Source organism: Dendroctonus ponderosae, unplaced genomic scaffold, assembly GCF_020466585.1.
Source record: "Dendroctonus ponderosae isolate FM_Combo_2020 unplaced genomic scaffold, Dpon_F_20191213v2 Dpon_F_20191213_1, whole genome shotgun sequence".
Classification (NCBI taxonomy): Eukaryota; Metazoa; Arthropoda; class Insecta; order Coleoptera; family Curculionidae; genus Dendroctonus; species Dendroctonus ponderosae.
Genome location: NW_026017110.1, coordinates 50,259,597 through 50,277,929, shown reverse-complemented (window position 1 = coordinate 50,277,929; position 18,333 = coordinate 50,259,597). Strand labels below are relative to the sequence as shown.

General features: G+C 44.8%; 1 protein-coding gene across 2 annotated transcripts in view; it reads left to right on the top strand.

The window, feature by feature from the left end:
* Positions 1-18,333, top strand: part of LOC109533262 — a 36,769-nt gene that overhangs the window by 16,140 nt on the left and 2,296 nt on the right. Inside the window, exons 12-35 of one of the 2 annotated variants that reach the window (XM_019898544.2) lie at positions 51-240; positions 293-552; positions 609-721; positions 3,426-4,173; positions 4,229-4,411; positions 4,462-4,651; positions 6,161-6,855; positions 7,002-7,495; positions 7,554-7,767; positions 8,556-8,773; positions 8,835-9,087; positions 9,146-9,345; positions 9,402-9,877; positions 9,934-10,099; positions 11,595-12,036; positions 13,246-14,485; positions 16,359-16,570; positions 16,623-16,939; positions 16,992-17,217; positions 17,268-17,391; positions 17,450-17,611; positions 17,688-17,756; positions 17,864-18,054; positions 18,113-18,286. In XM_019898544.2, coding sequence (XP_019754103.2) covers positions 51-240; positions 293-552; positions 609-721; positions 3,426-4,173; positions 4,229-4,411; positions 4,462-4,651; positions 6,161-6,855; positions 7,002-7,495; positions 7,554-7,767; positions 8,556-8,773; positions 8,835-9,087; positions 9,146-9,345; positions 9,402-9,877; positions 9,934-10,099; positions 11,595-12,036; positions 13,246-14,485; positions 16,359-16,570; positions 16,623-16,939; positions 16,992-17,217; positions 17,268-17,391; positions 17,450-17,611; positions 17,688-17,756; positions 17,864-18,054; positions 18,113-18,286 — 7,557 coding nt within the window. The remainder of the gene's footprint in view (positions 1-50; positions 241-292; positions 553-608; positions 722-3,425; positions 4,174-4,228; positions 4,412-4,461; positions 4,652-6,160; positions 6,856-7,001; positions 7,496-7,553; positions 7,768-8,555; positions 8,774-8,834; positions 9,088-9,145; positions 9,346-9,401; positions 9,878-9,933; positions 10,100-11,594; positions 12,037-13,245; positions 14,486-16,358; positions 16,571-16,622; positions 16,940-16,991; positions 17,218-17,267; positions 17,392-17,449; positions 17,612-17,687; positions 17,757-17,863; positions 18,055-18,112; positions 18,287-18,333) is intronic. The other variant, XM_019898545.2, reaches the window with a different exon arrangement.

The following is an 18,333-nucleotide window of genomic DNA, read 5'->3' as shown; positions in this document are numbered from 1 at the left end:
GCATCGCAGCTTTTGACTCCGGCCTGGAGTACATTTGCTTCTGTATGCAGCCTCCCAATGCGCAACCCTGCCCGAAGTTCCCCATGCCAATGTGACCATTCTGAACGGCCTGGGCAGGTCGTATGGAACAATCATTCGGTACGAATGCGAGCCTGGATACATCCGAAGCGGACCGCCGGTCATTTTGTGCATGAGCAACGGCACCTGGAGTGGGGATGTTCCAGTTTGTTCCCGGGCAAGGTAACTTACCGCACAGCCTTGGGGGGAGCAATTAATGACCAATCTCTTCCAGATGTCCGAGTCTTCCGGAAATCGGCAACGGACTCATCACGGACCGCGCACGCACTTACTACTACACAGACGAGGCTCGCGTGCAATGCTTCAAAGGCTTCAAGCTGATTGGTAACAGTATTTTAAAGTGCGGCGATAATCAGCAGTTTAACAATGCGCCCAAGTGCGAGGACATTAATGAGTGCATCAGCAGCCAATGCGACGTGGCATCCACTGAGTGCGTGAACACCGCAGGGTCTTTCCAGTGCAAGTGCCGAAAAGGTAAGCAAGGCCTTAATGGAAGCCACCCAGTGGGGGAATAATGCGGGTTTTTCTAGGGTTTGCGCCTACAAATGAGTGTCGGCCGGTGGCCGATTTGGGGCTGATCAATGGAGGCATTCCAGACGAGTCGATCACGGTGTCGGGGAATGAGGCTGGATATGATAAAACGGTAGGAAGTCATAGAATATGTATTCGCCTTGCCGCAAAACCGTTCAATTTTGGCATTAATGTTTTTTTGTTGTTTTGTGCGCCCTCTCTGTTGTGTCCGAAAAAACTACCTGTCTTAACTTCACTACCCGGTTTGAAATACTAGCCAAAATTAGCTCAAGTATTTTAATATTCAGACAAAAACACTCCGAACAAACGAACAACTGACTATACAGGGTGTCCCAAAAGTAATGACACAAAACAAAATGGCGGATTCCTGGGGTGAAAATATGATGATTTAACACAACTTAGCTTGGTCCAAAAGTTGACGGCTGTCCAAAAGTTTTAATTTCAATTTTTCGTTATTCCACTTTTAACCGAGCTGCATATTTTCACGAAATTTGGTATACAGGGGGGTTTTGAGTATACGAAATCCAAATGTCCCATCAGATTTTAATCAACTTGCGGCGATATCTGGGCAAAAAAATAGTTTTAACTTTTTGGTCACCCGGTATTCTGACCTCTAAACTGGTTGTGTCTAATGGCTTATTAATTTTGCACAAAAAAGGTAGTCTTAGTCGATGTCCCAACAAGCCCCTGTTTCCGAGATATTTGCGATTAAACTGCAAAATGCAGAATTGTGAGGACATTTTACAATGCATGTCAAGTAGTGTGACGCAGCGAGACGGATTTACTTGGTACCTGTCAAAGTGACACTAGTGCCACTACATACTTAAGTTTTAATTTCAATTAGTTAATATGCCAACGTATAATTTTGTTGTCCAGCAAAACTTTAGTGGACGCAGTGCCAAACTGTGGTACTTAGAATTGTATCCCAATAGGAGGCAACCGAATTTCAAGTTATTCGGAGACATTTACTGTCCATTAAGGGAAACTTTAGGACCAAAGTTAATATCTTGGGACGTCCGAAAATTTCAACTCCAGATCAAGAGGAAGACGTTCTGGTTCGTATTGGAGAATATCCAGAAATAAGCACAAGACGATTGGAAACTGCAACTGGCGTAAGCAAGTCTTCAGTTCAAAGGATTTTTCGGCAAGAAAATCTCCATCCTTGCCATTTTACGCCCGTACAGAATTTATTAGAGGACGATTTTGCTAGAGCCGTTGGTTATGCTGCTGATTACCTAAACCAACATGTTACACATCGGTGGATAGGTCGTGGAAGTTCTTGGGCTTGGCCGGTGCGAAGTCCTGACTTTAACCCATTAGATTTTTGTGTATGAGCTTATTTAAAATCATTAGTATACGATCCAACGGTAGGCGCCCGAGACGAGTTTATAAACAAAATTATGAATGCCGCCGAATGATTTCGAAATGAAAATATGTTTTTTTTTATTAGACGATTCGTCAATAAACGCATTTCAAAATGTATTAAGTTAACTGGGGACATTTTGAGCAATGCTGTAGAAAATAAATGTTTTATTGTTAGTGGTTAAGATAAAAATATCCTACTGTTAAAGAATGATGTTTAGTAAGTCCTGACTTTAACCCATTAGATTTTTGTGTCTGGGGTTATTTAAAATCATTAGTGTACGATCAATCGGTAGGCATCCGAGACGAGTTGTTAAACAAAATTATGAATGCCGCCGAATGATTTCGAAATGAAAAAATATATTTTTTTGATTAGACGATTCCTCAATAAACGCATTTCAAAATGTATAACAGGGTTTACAGGGGACATTTTGAGCAATGCTGTAGAAAATTAATGTATTATTGTTAGTGATTAAGATAAAAAGATCCTACTGTTAAAGAATGATGTTTAGTAAATATTTTTTCACTTAGATACTTATTGTGGCTTATTTTTTGAAAATAGTGCATTTTGCGGTGTAATCGCAAATATCTCGGAAACAGAGGCTTGTTGGGACATCGACTAAGAATACCTTTTTTGTATAAAATCAATAGGCGATTAGACCCAACCAGCTTAGAAGTCAGAATATCGGGTAACCAAAAAGTTGAAACCATTCATTTGCCCAGATATCGCCGTAAGTGGTTTTTTCTACAAGTTGATCAAAATCTGATGATAGATTTGGATTTCTTATGTTCAAAAACCCCTGTATCCCAAATGTCGTTAAAATACGCAGCTCCGTTCAAAGTAGAATAACGAAAAACTGAAATTAAATGTAACTTTGACGCCCTGTATGTCGGCAACCGTCAACTTTCGGACTAAGGTAAGATGTGTTAAATCATCATATTTTCGCCTCAGGAATCCACCATTTTGTTTTGTGCGATTACTTTTGGGACACCCTGTATATAGGGTGAGTTTCTTTCGATGACTAGTACAGGGATCTCGGAACTAGAGCAGTCACGAAGAAGGTCAAATGGACACAGAATTGTAGTTTTGAATCCGCCTCTAGAAACCAATTTTATTTTTCTAATATTTGTTCAAAAACGCTACATGCTGATGGCTTTTTTGTTAGATGTTAAAATTCCAGCATCAACCATGAGCTATAACCCATTAACCAACGAGTTAAAACTGATTAACTCAGAGAGCCGCAACAACTCAAAAGCGCAACTCAACACAGTGTTACCCAGGCCTAAAAAAAGGACCTGAACACTCTACCACCCCATGCGCATATGCGCCTTACTCTTTTTACACCCCGCTTTCTTGATCTACTCACACTCTTAGTTTAGGAAATAATCCACCGTGTTTCCACACATAAAAGCTGTAGAACTTCGCTACTTAACCCAATGTTCTTTTGCTCCAGATGGTGCGCTTAAACAACGGCGCTGGATGGTGTGGAAACGCCATTGATGGTGGTTCCAACTGGGTGCAACTGGACCTGAGAGCCCCCACCATCATCCGCGGGTTCCGAACCATGGCAGTCACTCGCCTGAATGGCGATGTTGCGTTCACTTCAGCCGTTCGCATCCAATACACAGACGATTTGACCGACGTCTTCAAAGACTACCGAAACCCCGACGGTTTGGCCGTAGAATTCACCATCGAGAAACCGACTCTCAGCATCCTCAACTTGCCAGTACCGATCGAGGCCCAATTCATCCGGTTCAAGATCCAGGACTATGTAGGCGCTCCCTGTCTGAAGCTGGAAGTGATGGGTTGCACCCGGATGGACTGCCAGGACATTAACGAGTGTGCAGTGAACAACGGCGGCTGCCAGCAAAAGTGCATCAACAGCGCCGGCGATTTCTCCTGTGCCTGCAACGTCGGCTTTGAGCTGTACCAGGAGAATGGAACGGCCTCCTACTTCATCGAAGCTTCAGAAAATGGGAAAAGAGACGGCGATGTCTACCAAGTGAACAAATCTTGCGTCCCTGTCATGTGCCCCTCGTTGAACGCTCCCGAAAATGGCGCAATTCTCTCCACCAAAGAAAAGTACCACTTCGGCGACCTGGTGAGGTTCCAGTGCGACTTTGGCTACGTGATGTCGGGCAGCAGCGCGCTCCTTTGCACCTCGAACGGCGCCTGGAATGGCACTGTTCCGGACTGCAAATGTAAGTCCCCTGTCGGGTATCTATCCTCTTGCTCACTGCCAGTTTTCCTCCTCAGACGCTCAGTGCGTGTCTTTGCCCGACGAGAAAAACGAAGGTCTGAGAGTGATCAGAAACGACGAGAACAGCGTCCTGGTCCCGTTCAGGGAGAACGTCACGTTGCATTGCGGCAGCACAGGCAGGCAACTGAGGCGAACCTCCAGCTCGGGCTTCAGGCAGTGCGTCTATGACCCCAAACCTGGTGAGTTTTTCCTCAAACCAAACCTTCGAGGAACTATAAAGGTTGCTTAGGTCTACCCGACTACTGGTTGAGTGGGGCTGCGCCCTCCTGTCCCAGAACCGACTGCGGGGTCCCTCCTCCCACTCCCGGAGCCGAGTATGGACAGTACATGGACACACGCTACCAGTCCTCATTCTTCTTCGGCTGTCAGAACACTTTCAAACTGGCCGGGCAGAGCAGCAAGCATGACAACATGGTCAGGTAATACATTTAACCGTTGTAACCCCAAAGTTTGACGAAGGTATCGTGTTTGAAACTGGATGAAAACTCCTTCTATTCTTTAAAATTTGCCAACTGTTTTGTTGTAGGCAATGAAATGATCTTTGCTGCCGCATACTCTGCCGGCACAAAACTTCTTCCTTGGGAGTAGGGAGTAGAGAGCGTTGCGCTTTTGAGTGGTTGCCGCTCTCTGAGTTAATGAGTTTTAACTCATTGGTTAATGCGTTATTCTGCTTCAACGATCGGTTTTTGCGAAAACCTTAATCGTTTTTTGGGAAAAAACCGAATAAATTTATTTTCGTTTTTGTCCGGAATTAGACTGAAAAAAGTTTTTTAAAATTCCTACAAAGCTATAAATATATCTTGTAACTTTCCGCGTAAAATACATCCGCATCGTCAGTATTTTTAAGTAAAACTGTACGAAATAGAGCGTTTTCGACTTAGCAAGCAAAGCAAAAAAAATTAAATCAAAATTGAAAAACCACTTTTTTTGAAACAAATTCTACAGTCTTCAGAGGACTGGAAGTGAAGAGTTTTCCAAATAATTTATTATAAACTTTCCCTTATTCAGTTCGTTTTTTGATTTTTGGTCCAAATTCGAAGCTGGAAAGGGATTTCAAAACTTTTTACAAAGCAACGAAGGAGGCGAGTGTTCTAATAAAACGTATTTCATAATTTTTCGCGGAAAATACCTTAAGATTGTGAGTATTTTCAAGTGAATCTTTAGAAAATTGAGCATTTAGAAAAAAGAGTAACTTCGTGAAAACTGGAAAATTCTGTAATTTTGAAGAAACGTTAATAATATTATTGATAAATGGCCCTTAAAATAAATGTAAAAAGAAGTAAAAAGACATCAACATTTTCCCAGCAACGGAACAGAATTACTGCGCCGGTGCGTTGGGTTGGCGCACCAAGCCATTTGCGTGGCACTGCGCCAACTCCTAAAAATTAATTGAGTTACCCAGGTCTATGGCAATGGAAAAAAGTTCGTAATTGTCGCGAATTTGCTCAATTTCCAACATCGATCAATCAATCGGTTGCATAGAGGAACAGCTGCTGTTGTTCCATCAACTTCCAAACCCACACGAGCACGTTAAGTTGTTAGTAGAAAACTTTGGGGGGATGTTTTATGCGCGGAGCATTGAAATTCAAAACATCCATCAACGGCTTTTTATCCCCTTTGTTAGCCTAACAAGCCTTGTTAGGATGAATAAATCTGCAAATTTGCAAATTATCGAGTAAAACTTCGCGGAATCGTGGAGTTGCGAAGAGTGTTTCGCCTGATTGATTTTTTCTAGAAGGGAAAACGACTCAATTATTAATGTTTTCGTCAACGTCAAAAGCCTCCTTGGGAGCGTTTGCGTTATCTGAAAACAGAGACCTGTTCCCCTTACGAAAATAATAAATAACATTTGCCATAAGTTTTTGCTGGAGCGGAGTTACCCAGGCCTACTCGGGATTGTTCCCGTGCTCATGTTGTTCTTGTTCCAGATGCCAAGCGAATGGCGTGTGGGACTTCGGAGATTTGCGGTGCGAGGGCCCAGTGTGTGAAGACCCTGGAAGGCCAAGCGACGGGATCCAGGTGTCGCGCAGCTACGAGCAGGGCTCAGAAGTGGGCTTTTCCTGCAACCGGGCCGGTTACATTCTGATCAACCCGCGACCAATCACATGCGTGCGGGACCCCGAATGCAAAGTGGTCAAGCCCCTGGGTTTGGCCTCCGGTAGGATCCCAGACTCGGCCATCAACGCCACTAGCGAGCGGCCCAACTACGAAGCAAAGAACGTGCGGTTGAGCTCGGTAACTGGATGGTGCGGCAAACAGGAAGCCTTTACCTACGTCAGCGTGGACTTGGGCAAAGTCTACAGAGTGAAGGCCATCTTGGTGAAGGGGGTGGTCACCAATGACATCGTGGGTCGGCCTACGGAAATCCGGTTCTTCTACAAGCAGGCCGACAGCGAGAACTACGTGGTTTATTTCCCCAACTTCAACCTGACCATGAGGGATCCGGGCAACTATGGGGAGCTGGCCATGATCTCCCTGCCCAAGTATGTGCAAGCGCGTTTTGTTATCTTGGGCATCGTCAGTTACATGGACAACGCCTGCTTGAAGTTTGAGCTGATGGGCTGCGATGAGCCTGAGAAGGAGCCTTTGCTAGGCTACGACTATGGGTATTCCCCCTGTGTGGGTGAGTCTTCCAGTCGCCTTTTTCATTGTCTACACACCATTTTGCGATTGCATCTTTTAAAAACATTCAAGACAATTTCAGCCATTCATTAAGCTTGCCGCAAAAACTCAAAATATACTAGAAATCTAATCGAGGTAATTTTCCAGACAATGAAACGCCAGTGTTCCAAAACTGCCCCCAGCAGCCTATAGTGGTGCAAAAGGACGAAAACGGCGGCATTCTCCCGGTGAATTTCACAGAACCCACGGCGGTGGATAACTCTGGCAGCATTGCGCGTTTGGAGGTGAAACCGGCCAACTTCAAGACCCCAATGTATGTCTTCGAGGACATGGTGGTCAAGTACGTGGCCTTCGACTATGACGGCAACGTGGCCATCTGCGAGATCAACATCACTGTGCCAGACAACACGCCTCCGCAGCTGAGCTGTCCGCCCAGCTACGTGATCGAACTGGTCGACCGACAGGACAGCTACCCGGTCAACTTCAATGAGACCCGCTCGCGCATCAATGCAACCGACGCCTCTGGCGACGTTCTTCTAACATTCATCCCTGAACGGGCCACCATTGCCATTGGGGGCTTTGAAAACGTGACAGTTATAGCAGCGGATAAGTACGGCAACAAGGCCTCCTGCTACTACCAGGTAGGGAGTAGGTTCCGTCTGATTTCGGTGGAAACCTCACGGTTCTTCTGCTTTTCAGGTCGCAGTGCAAGCCACCCCTTGTGTGGACTGGGAACTGAAGCCTCCAGGAAATGGAGCCCTAAACTGCCTGCCAGGAGACAGGGGGCTGCAATGCATCGCCACCTGCAACCCCGGGTACCGGTTTACGGACGGGGAACCCGTTAAGACGTTCTCCTGTGACAAAAACACCCCGTGGAAACCGGCAGGAGTCGTGCCTGACTGTGTATCCGAAAGTAAGTTGGTCTAAAACTTGCGAGATCAGAGTGTGTTTTTAAAGAACTCAATTTAGGTATGAAAAGTTGCAGCTTTAGATCTAAAATTTTCAAAAAATATTAAATTTTTTCCAAATATCAGCACAGTTGAAAAACTGAGAAGTTGAAAGTTCACTTTTGAATCTTTAAAGAAACCCATTTGCTGTAGAAAAACCATTTTGACCAAACATAAAGAGCATGAAATTATTCACAAAAGGTAAGTCCTTTGTCCAGTTGGAAGGCAGGATTTCTGATGAAAGCGGTCTAAGGGATCTAAAGAAGACCGGCCCACAGACTACACACTATCTTATAGGGTGACTAAAATAAGGTTAACCGTAGAGATACGAAGTCGGTTAAATCAGGGAAAAGTTGCGCTATCAGGGGCCATATACATGGCGTTTAAAAAAAAAGTTTTTTCTTAATTTTTGAAATATTTAGAAAAAAGTCATTTTCGGATTTTCGTTTTTACTCATGTTTGATATGATTTAAAATAACTTCAAAAATGAATAAGCACTTTTTTTTAAATATCCCAAAAAATGTATGTGACCCCCTGGTTGCGCAACTTTTCCCTAATTTAACCGACTTCGTATATCTTGCAGTTTTGGAGATCCCCAGCTTGGACACACGGTATACACACGAACGGCCCACAAACCACACACTATTATATTCATACGACCGGCTGTGTGTGTGAGAGAGAAAACTACTCCAGACTCTACTTGAAAAAATTGACTCTAAAAAACTCCCTTTTACCTCGAGATCTTCTTCCTCAGATACTCAGCAGGCCGATTACCATTTCAACGCCATGATGAACTATCGAGCCAATGGCGCCGTGAGTTCCTCCTGCTTGAAGCAATATACGGATCTTCTGGCCCGCTTCTACGACAACCTGAACAACGTGCTGTCTGAGCGCTGCTCTGCGGTGAATGTGAAAATGAATGTTTCCATCATCAACGCAGTGGCCAGTTTGGTGGAGGAAAATGTCGTGAAGGTACCTCCCATTAGCCTCACATCTCCGCCGCACACTATCCACACGTTCTTTGCTTGCTAAGGTGGACTACATCATCGACATTGTCCCTCTGGTCCGGCAGCCGCAACTCTACGATCTGTGTGGAAGCACCCTCAACCTCATGTTCGATCTGTCGGTACCTTCGGCTAATAAAGTTGTGGAGACTCTGCTCAATGTGCCATCCATCGGCAACCAATGCCCGCCTCTTAAGGCGCTTCGTTCCGAGAATACCAGAGGGTTCACTTGCAATGTTGGAGAGGTGCTCAATATGGACACCAATGACGTTCCCAGATGCCGTAAGTTTCAAGGAAGCTGTACAATTCTTTAGATTACTAGAACCATTCCCTCTTACAGTACACTGTCCAGCTGGAACTTTCGCGGGTTTGAGCCAAAAGCAGTGCACTTACTGCCCAAGAGGGTTCTTCCAGAACAGGGACCGGCAAGGTTCCTGCTCCAAATGCCCCCAGGGAACCTACACCAGGGAGGAGGGAACCAAGAGCGTCCACGACTGCGTCCCAGTATGCGGCTACGGCACCTACTCGCCAACTGGCATGGTAAGCAAAGCGCCACCACTTTCCCCCCTTCATAAAAGTGAATGGAACCATTGTAGGTGCCATGTTTGGAATGTCCGCGCAACAGCTATTCAGTAGAGCCGCCTACCGGCGGCTTCAAAGACTGCCACGCCTGCCCAGCCAACACTTTCACCTATCAACCGTCTGCAGCCAGCAAAGAGCTGTGCAAACCGAAGTGTAACCCTGGCCAGTACTCGCCCACAGGTCTGGCGAGCTGTTCTTTGTGTCCGAAAAACTTCTACCAGAGTCTCCCTGGACAGACCTCTTGCAATGAGTGTCCCTCCAACATGAACACTGAGGGTCCGGGAGCGGTTGGACGGGAGGAGTGCCATCCGGTGCAGTGTACTGAAAACGCCTGCCAGCACGGAGGACTTTGTGTCCCGATGGGACATGGCGTCCAATGCTTCTGTCCTGCTGGCTTTTCGGGACGCAGATGCGAGATTGATATTGACGAGTGTGCGTCGCAGCCCTGCTACAACAGCGGCACCTGCATCGACTTACCCCAAGGATATCGGTAAGTTGGGGGGTTTGAAACCGTCTGGAGCTAGTTGCTGACTGGATGTGTTCCAGCTGTCAATGCCCTCCAGGATATTCCGGAATAAACTGCCAGGAAGAGCGCTCGGACTGTTCGAACGACACATGCCCGGCCAGGGCGATGTGCAAAGACGAGCCTGGATACAAGAACTTTACCTGCTTGTGCAGGTCGGGATACACTGGAGTGGACTGTGACATCACGGTAAGCATCAGCGAATTCAAAGTTGGGCGTTTCTTAGATTTCTGGTTGGTGCTCAATTTCGTTTGGGAGCGCGACATTTTTAAAGTTGAGCCTGTTATAGAGTGCAAACTTGACTTGCTGGTAAAAATCAGCATAAAGTTCGATTTGAATGAAATTTTCCACAATTTTAGCCGTAAGTGTTGGCGATATGTGCGGAAAATTTCAAGTTGATATCTCAGTTCGTTTGGAAGCTACAGATTTTTATAACCGGACGTGACAGATTGTGGAAATTTTATATTCCTATTTAATTTAGGTTGGCATACTAAAATAGGGCGTGTAGTTGAGTGAGCACATTCATTATTTGGCCAGCATTCCTTTAGCTGTAACGTTTAGAATTGACGTTACATATTGTTACAATTTCAACGTTTTGTGGTATGGTCGACGTATCTGAGAATTTCAAAATGCTACTTAACTTCGATTGGAAGCTACAGCTTTTTAAAGCCGAGTGTGCAATTGTAGCATAACGTACATTATTTAGCCAGCATCCCTTTAGCTGCCAAAATTCAGCGTATTATACGATTTTAACCAAAATTATTGCAAATTTAGGTTCAAGAGTTGCCGATAAATTCTGAAAAGTGCAAATTGTTACTGCACTTAGTTTGGAAGCTAAACATTTTTAGAACAGGGCGTGTAATTGTGTCAAAACGTACATTATTTGATCCTAATTTCTCTAGCTGGCAAAAATCAGCATCTAGTGAGATTTGAACGAAAAGTTTAAGACTTGTAGAATAAAGCGTGGCCGATAAATGAGTGAAAATTGAAAATTGCTGCTGGACTTCGCTTGGAAGATGCACGTTTTTAAAGCAGCGCGTGTATTGAGTGAAAACGGTCGTTACTTGTTCATCATTTCTTTAGCTGGTAAAATTTAAAAAAGCGTGAATTAAAAACAATTGAAATAGATGGTGCGAATTTCAAGTTGTTACTTACTTTCGTTTGGAAGCTGCACATTTTTAAAACAGGGCGTGTAATTGAGTGAAGGCGTTCATTATTTGGCCAACATTGCTTTAGCTCGTAAAATTCAGGATTCTTCTGGATTTCAACGAAAATTCCCGCTCTTCGAGATTGAAGTATTTCCAATAGATAATGAGAATTTCAAGTTGTTACTTGGTTTCGTTTGGAAGTCGCACATTTATAGAACAGGGCGTGCAATTGAGCAAAAGTGTTCATTATTTGGCCAACATTGCTTTAGCTGGCAAACTTCAAAATTCCGACCGATTTAAATGAACATTTCCGTACTTTGAGACCGAAACATTAGCAATAGATGGTGAGAATCTCAAGTTGCTACCTAATTTCGTTTGGAAGTCGCACATTTTTAAAGCATTACAGTAGACATAATGTGATCTCACAACGACTTTGCAAGCCTTCCAGAGCAGCATTCCGAATACCAAAAACTCCTTAACGCCAGAAAAAAGAAAAATATCCTGGAGAAGGTGAAATGAGGGCGTGTTTATTCTAGATCGACCCATGTTCGGCCAATGGCAACCCGTGCAGCAACGGAGCCACCTGCGTGGCCTTAGAACAGGGCCGATTCATGTGCGAGTGCTTGCCCGGATGGGAGGGACAAACCTGCGAAGTGAACGTGGACGATTGCTCAGAAAATCCCTGTTTGCTGGGTTCGAACTGCACGGATCTGGTGAACGATTTCAGCTGCTCCTGCCCGGCCGGATTCACCGGCAAACGATGCCAGGAGAAGATCGACCTGTGCAACTCCACTCCATGCAAGAATGGCGTATGCGTCGATAAGCTCTTCTACCATGAGTGCGTCTGCCAGCCTGGATGGACTGGGGAAAGCTGCGATGTGAACATCAACGATTGCCAGGCCAATCCTTGCGAGAATGGCGGGCATTGCACTGATGTTGTAGATGATTTTGTCTGCAATTGCGAGCCAGGATTCACTGGTGAGTTTCTAACGCCTTTTTTGGTACAACTTTCCGCTCCAAAGCGATCCGCGCAGAAGTCCCTTTGAGCTGATTGAGATTGGAATGAAAAAGCCATGAAATATCTGTTCGCTCTCAAAAAACGTCCCCCAGTTCAAGCTAAGTGTTTTGATAAATGCCCACATTTTTTCGGACACCCTGTTTATTAAATATGTATCTTGCCAGGCTTCTGCATGCTGCGGCCCCATCCTGGACCATTTTCGTTTCGACGGTGGTTTCATTTCGGAAGTGCACCAAAAGCTCACTTTAGATACACCCATCAACACACTCTTACTTTTCAGCCCCAACATTTTTTTCTCAATATGTAACAGGCAAGCTGTGCTTATTAATCTTAAAAAATTCATTATAAGTTATAAGTCTTAGGTATAAGTTAGGAAACAGTCCCGCCAACAGATAATAGAGGTGTGCTAAACAGTTATTTTTCTGTAACGGGTTACAACCTTTCAGTTCAACCTTGGTAATAGGTTTCAAAATTCGGTTCTAAAAGGAACATGTTACTTTTTAAATTTTTCATTAAAAATGCAGAATGATGATGATAGTAGAAATAGTGATGATATATAATGATTTCCTTTAGAGAAACTACTAAAAATTACTCCTTAGAAGTATCTACTCAAAGAACAAAAAACTGATAATAAACTAGAGTGATTAAATAAAATATACGGTTTATATGCGAAAACGTTTAAATTTTTTTTTGCGTTTAAAAATCTCATTTTCATTTAAAAATGCATTAACATTTAAGAATAAAATTGTTTGCAGATGCTTTTTACTGATTCTAGTTCTGTTGAGACGGTTCCAAAAACGACCTTTAAGTCGGCAAACGGCTGCAGCTGGTGCGAAGTGCGCACAACTGTTTTTTTTTTTTTTTGATGAGACGGTTCTAAAAAGAACGGTTTAAGTCGGCAAACGGCTGCAGCTGGATAGATCGCTCGACGGGGTCCGAAGTGCGCACCTCTATTTCGGTTTTATCAGACGGTTAAATCGGCTAGCTGTAACTACGGTTTCAGGTTACACGTTTGTAACATTGTTATTTTAGCGGTTACGTTAAATACCGACCACCCCTAACAGATAACTCTGCTTATCTCTGCGGGTATGTAAATTGCAATGTAATTTATGTAACTATTGATTAATAAATAAGTGAATAAAGTTGTCATTTGGTATAAATCTCGGCAGGTAAACGGTGCCAACACACCATCGACTTCTGCTCGTCCAAGCCTTGCCAGAACGGCGCCACCTGCAGCGATCTAGTGGACAGCTTCAGCTGCAAGTGCCGGCCCGGTTACGTGGGGCTGCAATGCGAAGCTGAGATCGACGAGTGTCTGAGCGACCCGTGCAACCCGATCGGAACGGAAAAATGCGCCGACCTGGACAACCGGTTCTACTGCATGTGCCGCGAAGGCTACACCGGAAGGATGTGCGAAGAGAACATCGACGACTGTCAAAGTGATCCGTGCCTGAACGGCGGCAGCTGCCGGGACGAAGTGGGCGGCTACAGATGCATTTGCCAGCCTGGATGGACGGGCGAGAATTGCCAGAACGACATCGGCAGCTGCCAGACCACGCCCTGCCAGAACGACGCCAAGTGCATCAATCTGTTCCAAGACTACTTCTGCGTGTGTCCATCCGGGACGGATGGGAAACAGTGCGAGACTGCACCGGAGCGCTGCATTGGCAACCCCTGCATGCACGGGGGCAAATGCAGGGACTTTGGTTCGGGGCTGAACTGCTCCTGCAGCGAAGGCTTTGCTGGCATCGGCTGCCAGTACGAGTACGACGCTTGTCGCGACAATGCTTGCAAGAACGGCGCCACCTGCACCAACAGCATGTTCGGCTTCAAGTGCATGTGCCCGCCTGGTTTCACCGGAAAATACTGCGAGGAGGACGTGGTCGACTGCAAGGAGAACTCCTGCCCTCCCAGCGCCACATGCATTGATCTCACCGGCAAGTTTTACTGCCAATGCCCGTTCAATCTCACCGGCGAGGACTGCAGGAAGACCATCTCGGTCGACTACGATCTGTACTTTAGCGATCCAGGCCGTAGTTCCGCCTCTCAAGTGGTTCCCTTCTACACTGGAGCTTCGTCCAGCTTAACAATCGCGATGTGGGTGCAGTTCACGCAGAAGGACGAAAATGGGATTTTCTTCACCCTGTACGGCGTTAGCGCTAAGCATGTGCCGACCAATCGGCGCCCCATCGTCCAGGCGCATTCCAGTGGCGTGCAAGTGTCCATTTTCCCCGACCTGCAGGACGTTTATCTCAGCTATCGGGACTACACGACCATCAATGACGCCCAATGGCACCACATCGCTGTGGTTTGGGACGGCGAGAACGGCGGGCAGCTGCAGCTGATCACTGAGGGCCTGATTGCTAGCAAAGTGGACGGATATGGCAGCGGCAGGAAATTACCTGAATAGTGAGTCGCACTTTTCATATCTCGGCACCATTTAATTTCCCATCCATTTTAATTTAGTAATTTTAGAGCACAAATATCACTATAAATTGTCAAATTTTACACTTTTTAGAACCAGACGGCTTGATTTGCTACGATTTCAATTAAATACACGGCCACTCGGTTGAAGTAATAGAAACTTTGATGTCGATTTTGTCCTAAACTATGAGGTTTTCGAGCCGTGTGAAATATAATGATTTTTTGTCTAGTATTTTCTAGTGTTTAAAGTGACGTCCTTTTTTTGGGTCATTTGGCGTGCCAAAAAAGATATGCAGACAGTTAGAGATCACTATAATAAAACTCTCTCGATTTTCTAATTGATCCGGGAAGAAATCTGCAGCAAAGTTAAAAAATAAAAAGAAAAAAATTAGTTTGATGAACAACTCGGAAAATATTCAAATTTCTAATTTTTGTTACATGACTTTCTACCATTATTTCGGCATGTAGAATCACCCTTAAAAATTTCTAAACACCAGGTGCAGGTAAAATTCAAAGTTCGCCGAAGGTGTTTTCACTTTTTTATTTTCACACATTTTTTTGCTTCTATCGCTTTGGAGGTTAGAATGTTAGAATTTGCGTATAAAACCAAGTAAGACGGAAACAGTGCTCTGGAGCTCTATTTCAGATTCTCCTGATTTTTTTCCATCTAGCCCTTTATAGGTTAGCAATTTTGCATAAAGCTTTATAAGGAAAAAGAGAGGTATCGAGACGCCCTATGGAAAAGGTCCTCATGATAATTAACATTTTTGTTACAGTTTGCAAGATAGAAGCCCTTGAACTTAGTAAATCCTTTAAAATTTCATGATTTTCGTTCTCTTTTTAAAGGGTAGAAATTTCGCATAAAATTTAATTACGATAAATATTGAGACGCTTTATTGGAAAGGTCCTAATGATTATTTAATATTTTTCTACGGTTTGCGAAATGGAAGCTCTTGAACTTGGACAGCCTCTTTTAAAATTTCATCTTTTTTCTTACAACTTTTCAAACGTTAGGAATTTTACAAAAAGCTTTATTAGAAAAAAAGATAGTTTATAAGAAGCTCTATCGAAAAAGTCCTTGTAATTATTGACATATTTTCTACGGTTTGCGAGCTAGAAGCTCTTGAACTTTGTCAGTTCCTTAAAACATCATTATTTTCCTTCTAACTTTTTAAAGGCTAGAAATTTTGCATGAAACTTAATTACAAAAAATATTCCTTTTGAGACGCTCTATCGGAAATGTCCTAATGATTATTTAATATTTTTCTACAGTTTGCAAGATGGAAGCTCTTGAACCTGGACAGCATCTTAAAATTTCATGTTTTTTCCTACAGCTTACGAAAAATATTGCTCTTGAGAAGATCTATCGAGAAGCCCCTAATGATGATTTACTATTTTTCTACAGTTTGCGAGATGGAAGCTTTTGATCTTGGACAGCCTATAAAAATTTCATGTTTTCCCTTACAATTTTTCAAACGTTGAGAATTTTACAAAAACCTTTATTAGGAAAAAGATAGTTTGCAAGAACTTTTTAAAGGTTAGAATTTTTGCAAAAAATATTGCTCTTGAGTCGCTCTATCGGAAAGGTTCTAATGATCATTTAACATTTTTCTACGGTTTGCGAGATGGAAGCTCTTGAACATGGACAGCCTATAAAAATTTCATGTTTTTCCTTACAACTTTTCAAACATTCTGAATTTTGCAAAAAGCTGCATTAAAAAAAAGATGGTTTAAAGGAGCTCTTTCAAAAAGATTCTCGTGATTACTGACATATTTTCGAAGGTTTGCGAGCTAGAAAAGCTCCTTGTACAAAATTAGGAAAGAAGAAAAACAATTTTAAAAAATTATAAAATTCCAGTGCCTGGGTAACTCTTGGAAAACCACAATCTGGCAACCCGAAAGCCTACACCGAACTGGGATTCCAAGGCCACCTCACCAAGGTGCAGGTCTGGAAACGGGCCCTGGATGTGACCACTGAGGTCCAAAAGCAAGTGCGCGATTGCCGCACTGAACCCGTTCTTTACCGCGACCTGATCCTCACCTGGGCCGGATACGAAGACACTGTTGGAGGTACGAGATTGAGCCACCCCAAAAACTTGCAGATTCATATATTCGCTTCCAGGCGTGGAAAGAATGGTGCCTTCGCACTGCGGCCAACGCATCTGCCCGCCCGGCTACACTGGCTCCAAATGCCAGGATTTGGAAGTGGACAAAATTTCCCCTAAGGTGGACTACTGTCCAGGCGATCTGTGGATCATCACCAAGAATGGATCGGCTTTGGTCGTGTGGGACGAGCCACACTTTACGGACAACGTGGGCGTGGTTTCTGTGCAAGAGAAGAGCGGGCACCGGCCAGGTCAGACTCTCCTATGGGGCGTCTACCAGATCGCCTACGTGGCCAGCGACGAGGCTGGAAACGCAGCCACATGCACCTTCAAGGTATTCAATAACTCCTTCAATAATCGCAGTGAAACAACGTTGGGAGTTGCAGGTATCAGTGCTGAGCGAGTTCTGCCCAGAACTACCCGACCCAGTAGGCGGCTACCAAACCTGCAAAGACTGGGGCGCCGGAGGACAGTTCAAAGTATGTGAGATCGGCTGCAATGCCGGCCTCAAGTTCTCCCAGGAAATCCCCAAGTTCTACACCTGTGGAGCCGAAGGCTTCTGGAGGCCCAACTCGGACTCGGCTCTTCCTGTTGTCTACCCAGCGTGTTCTAGTGAGTCTTTTGGTTGGTTTGTAAACAGCGTTCTGAGCTGCTGATTTCAGCGGCCAAACCCGCGCAGAGAGTGTTCAGGATCAACATGCTCTTCCCCAGCTCAGTGCTGTGCAATGAGGCCGGCCAGGGCGTGCTGCGGCAGAAAGTGCGCAGCGCCGTCAACACCCTCAATCGGTAAGCTAAGGCTTTTTTCACATAAAAACCCAGCAAAAAATTTTTTTTTGGTGTTTAGCGACTGGAACTTCTGTTCGTTCTCAGTGGAAGGAACCAGAGAATGCAAAGAACTGAACATCGACGTCAAGTGCGACCACAGATCTGGACGGCAGGCCAGACAAGCCTCAGATGAGGAGGACGAGAGCACTTACGTGATCGACGCCAGTGTGCCGGTTGAAAAGTAAGTTTGTCCTGGTAGTTCTAGTAGAGTAGCTGTAGATGAATGTGTAGAATAGCATGTCCTCTCTTTCTTGTAGAACAGACAGACAAGGACGCCAATCAGCGAGCGATACGTACAACATTGAAATCGCTTTCCCGGCACTAAAGTAAGCACTTTGCCACTCTGCATGCTTTCTCTTGTACTCTCTCGTACTGACCTCTTCATCGCGTTTTTATTTAAGAATCGATAATGGGGAAAATTCGTGTTTTATAGCGATCCAGTGACGCACTCCAACACCAACGAACGCTCCACTGTAAAGGACCTCCTGGAAAAGCTGATTCTGGAAGAGGGCCAGTTTGATGTCCGCGACATTCTGCCCAACACTGTGCCTGACCCGTCCTCCTTAGTTCTGCAGTCGGACTACGCTTGTCCGGCTGGCCAAGTGGTGGAAGCTCCCGATTGCGGTAAGTCCATTCAGAATCGCCCCCCAGATCAGCAGCAGGGAGTGTTTTTCGATTTCAGTGCCTTGCTCCATTGGGACGTTCTTCAACAAGGACACCAAGTCGTGCCTGCCATGCCCGCAGGGCTCCTACCAAAGCGAGTCTGGGCAGTCGCAGTGCATGGAATGTCCAGTGATAGCAGGAAGGCCAGGAGTGACTGTCAGCTCTGGAGCCAGAAGCGCTGCTGACTGCAAAGGTTCGTCCTCCTCACCCTCATCTAGGAACCTTATTTAACTCGCACGT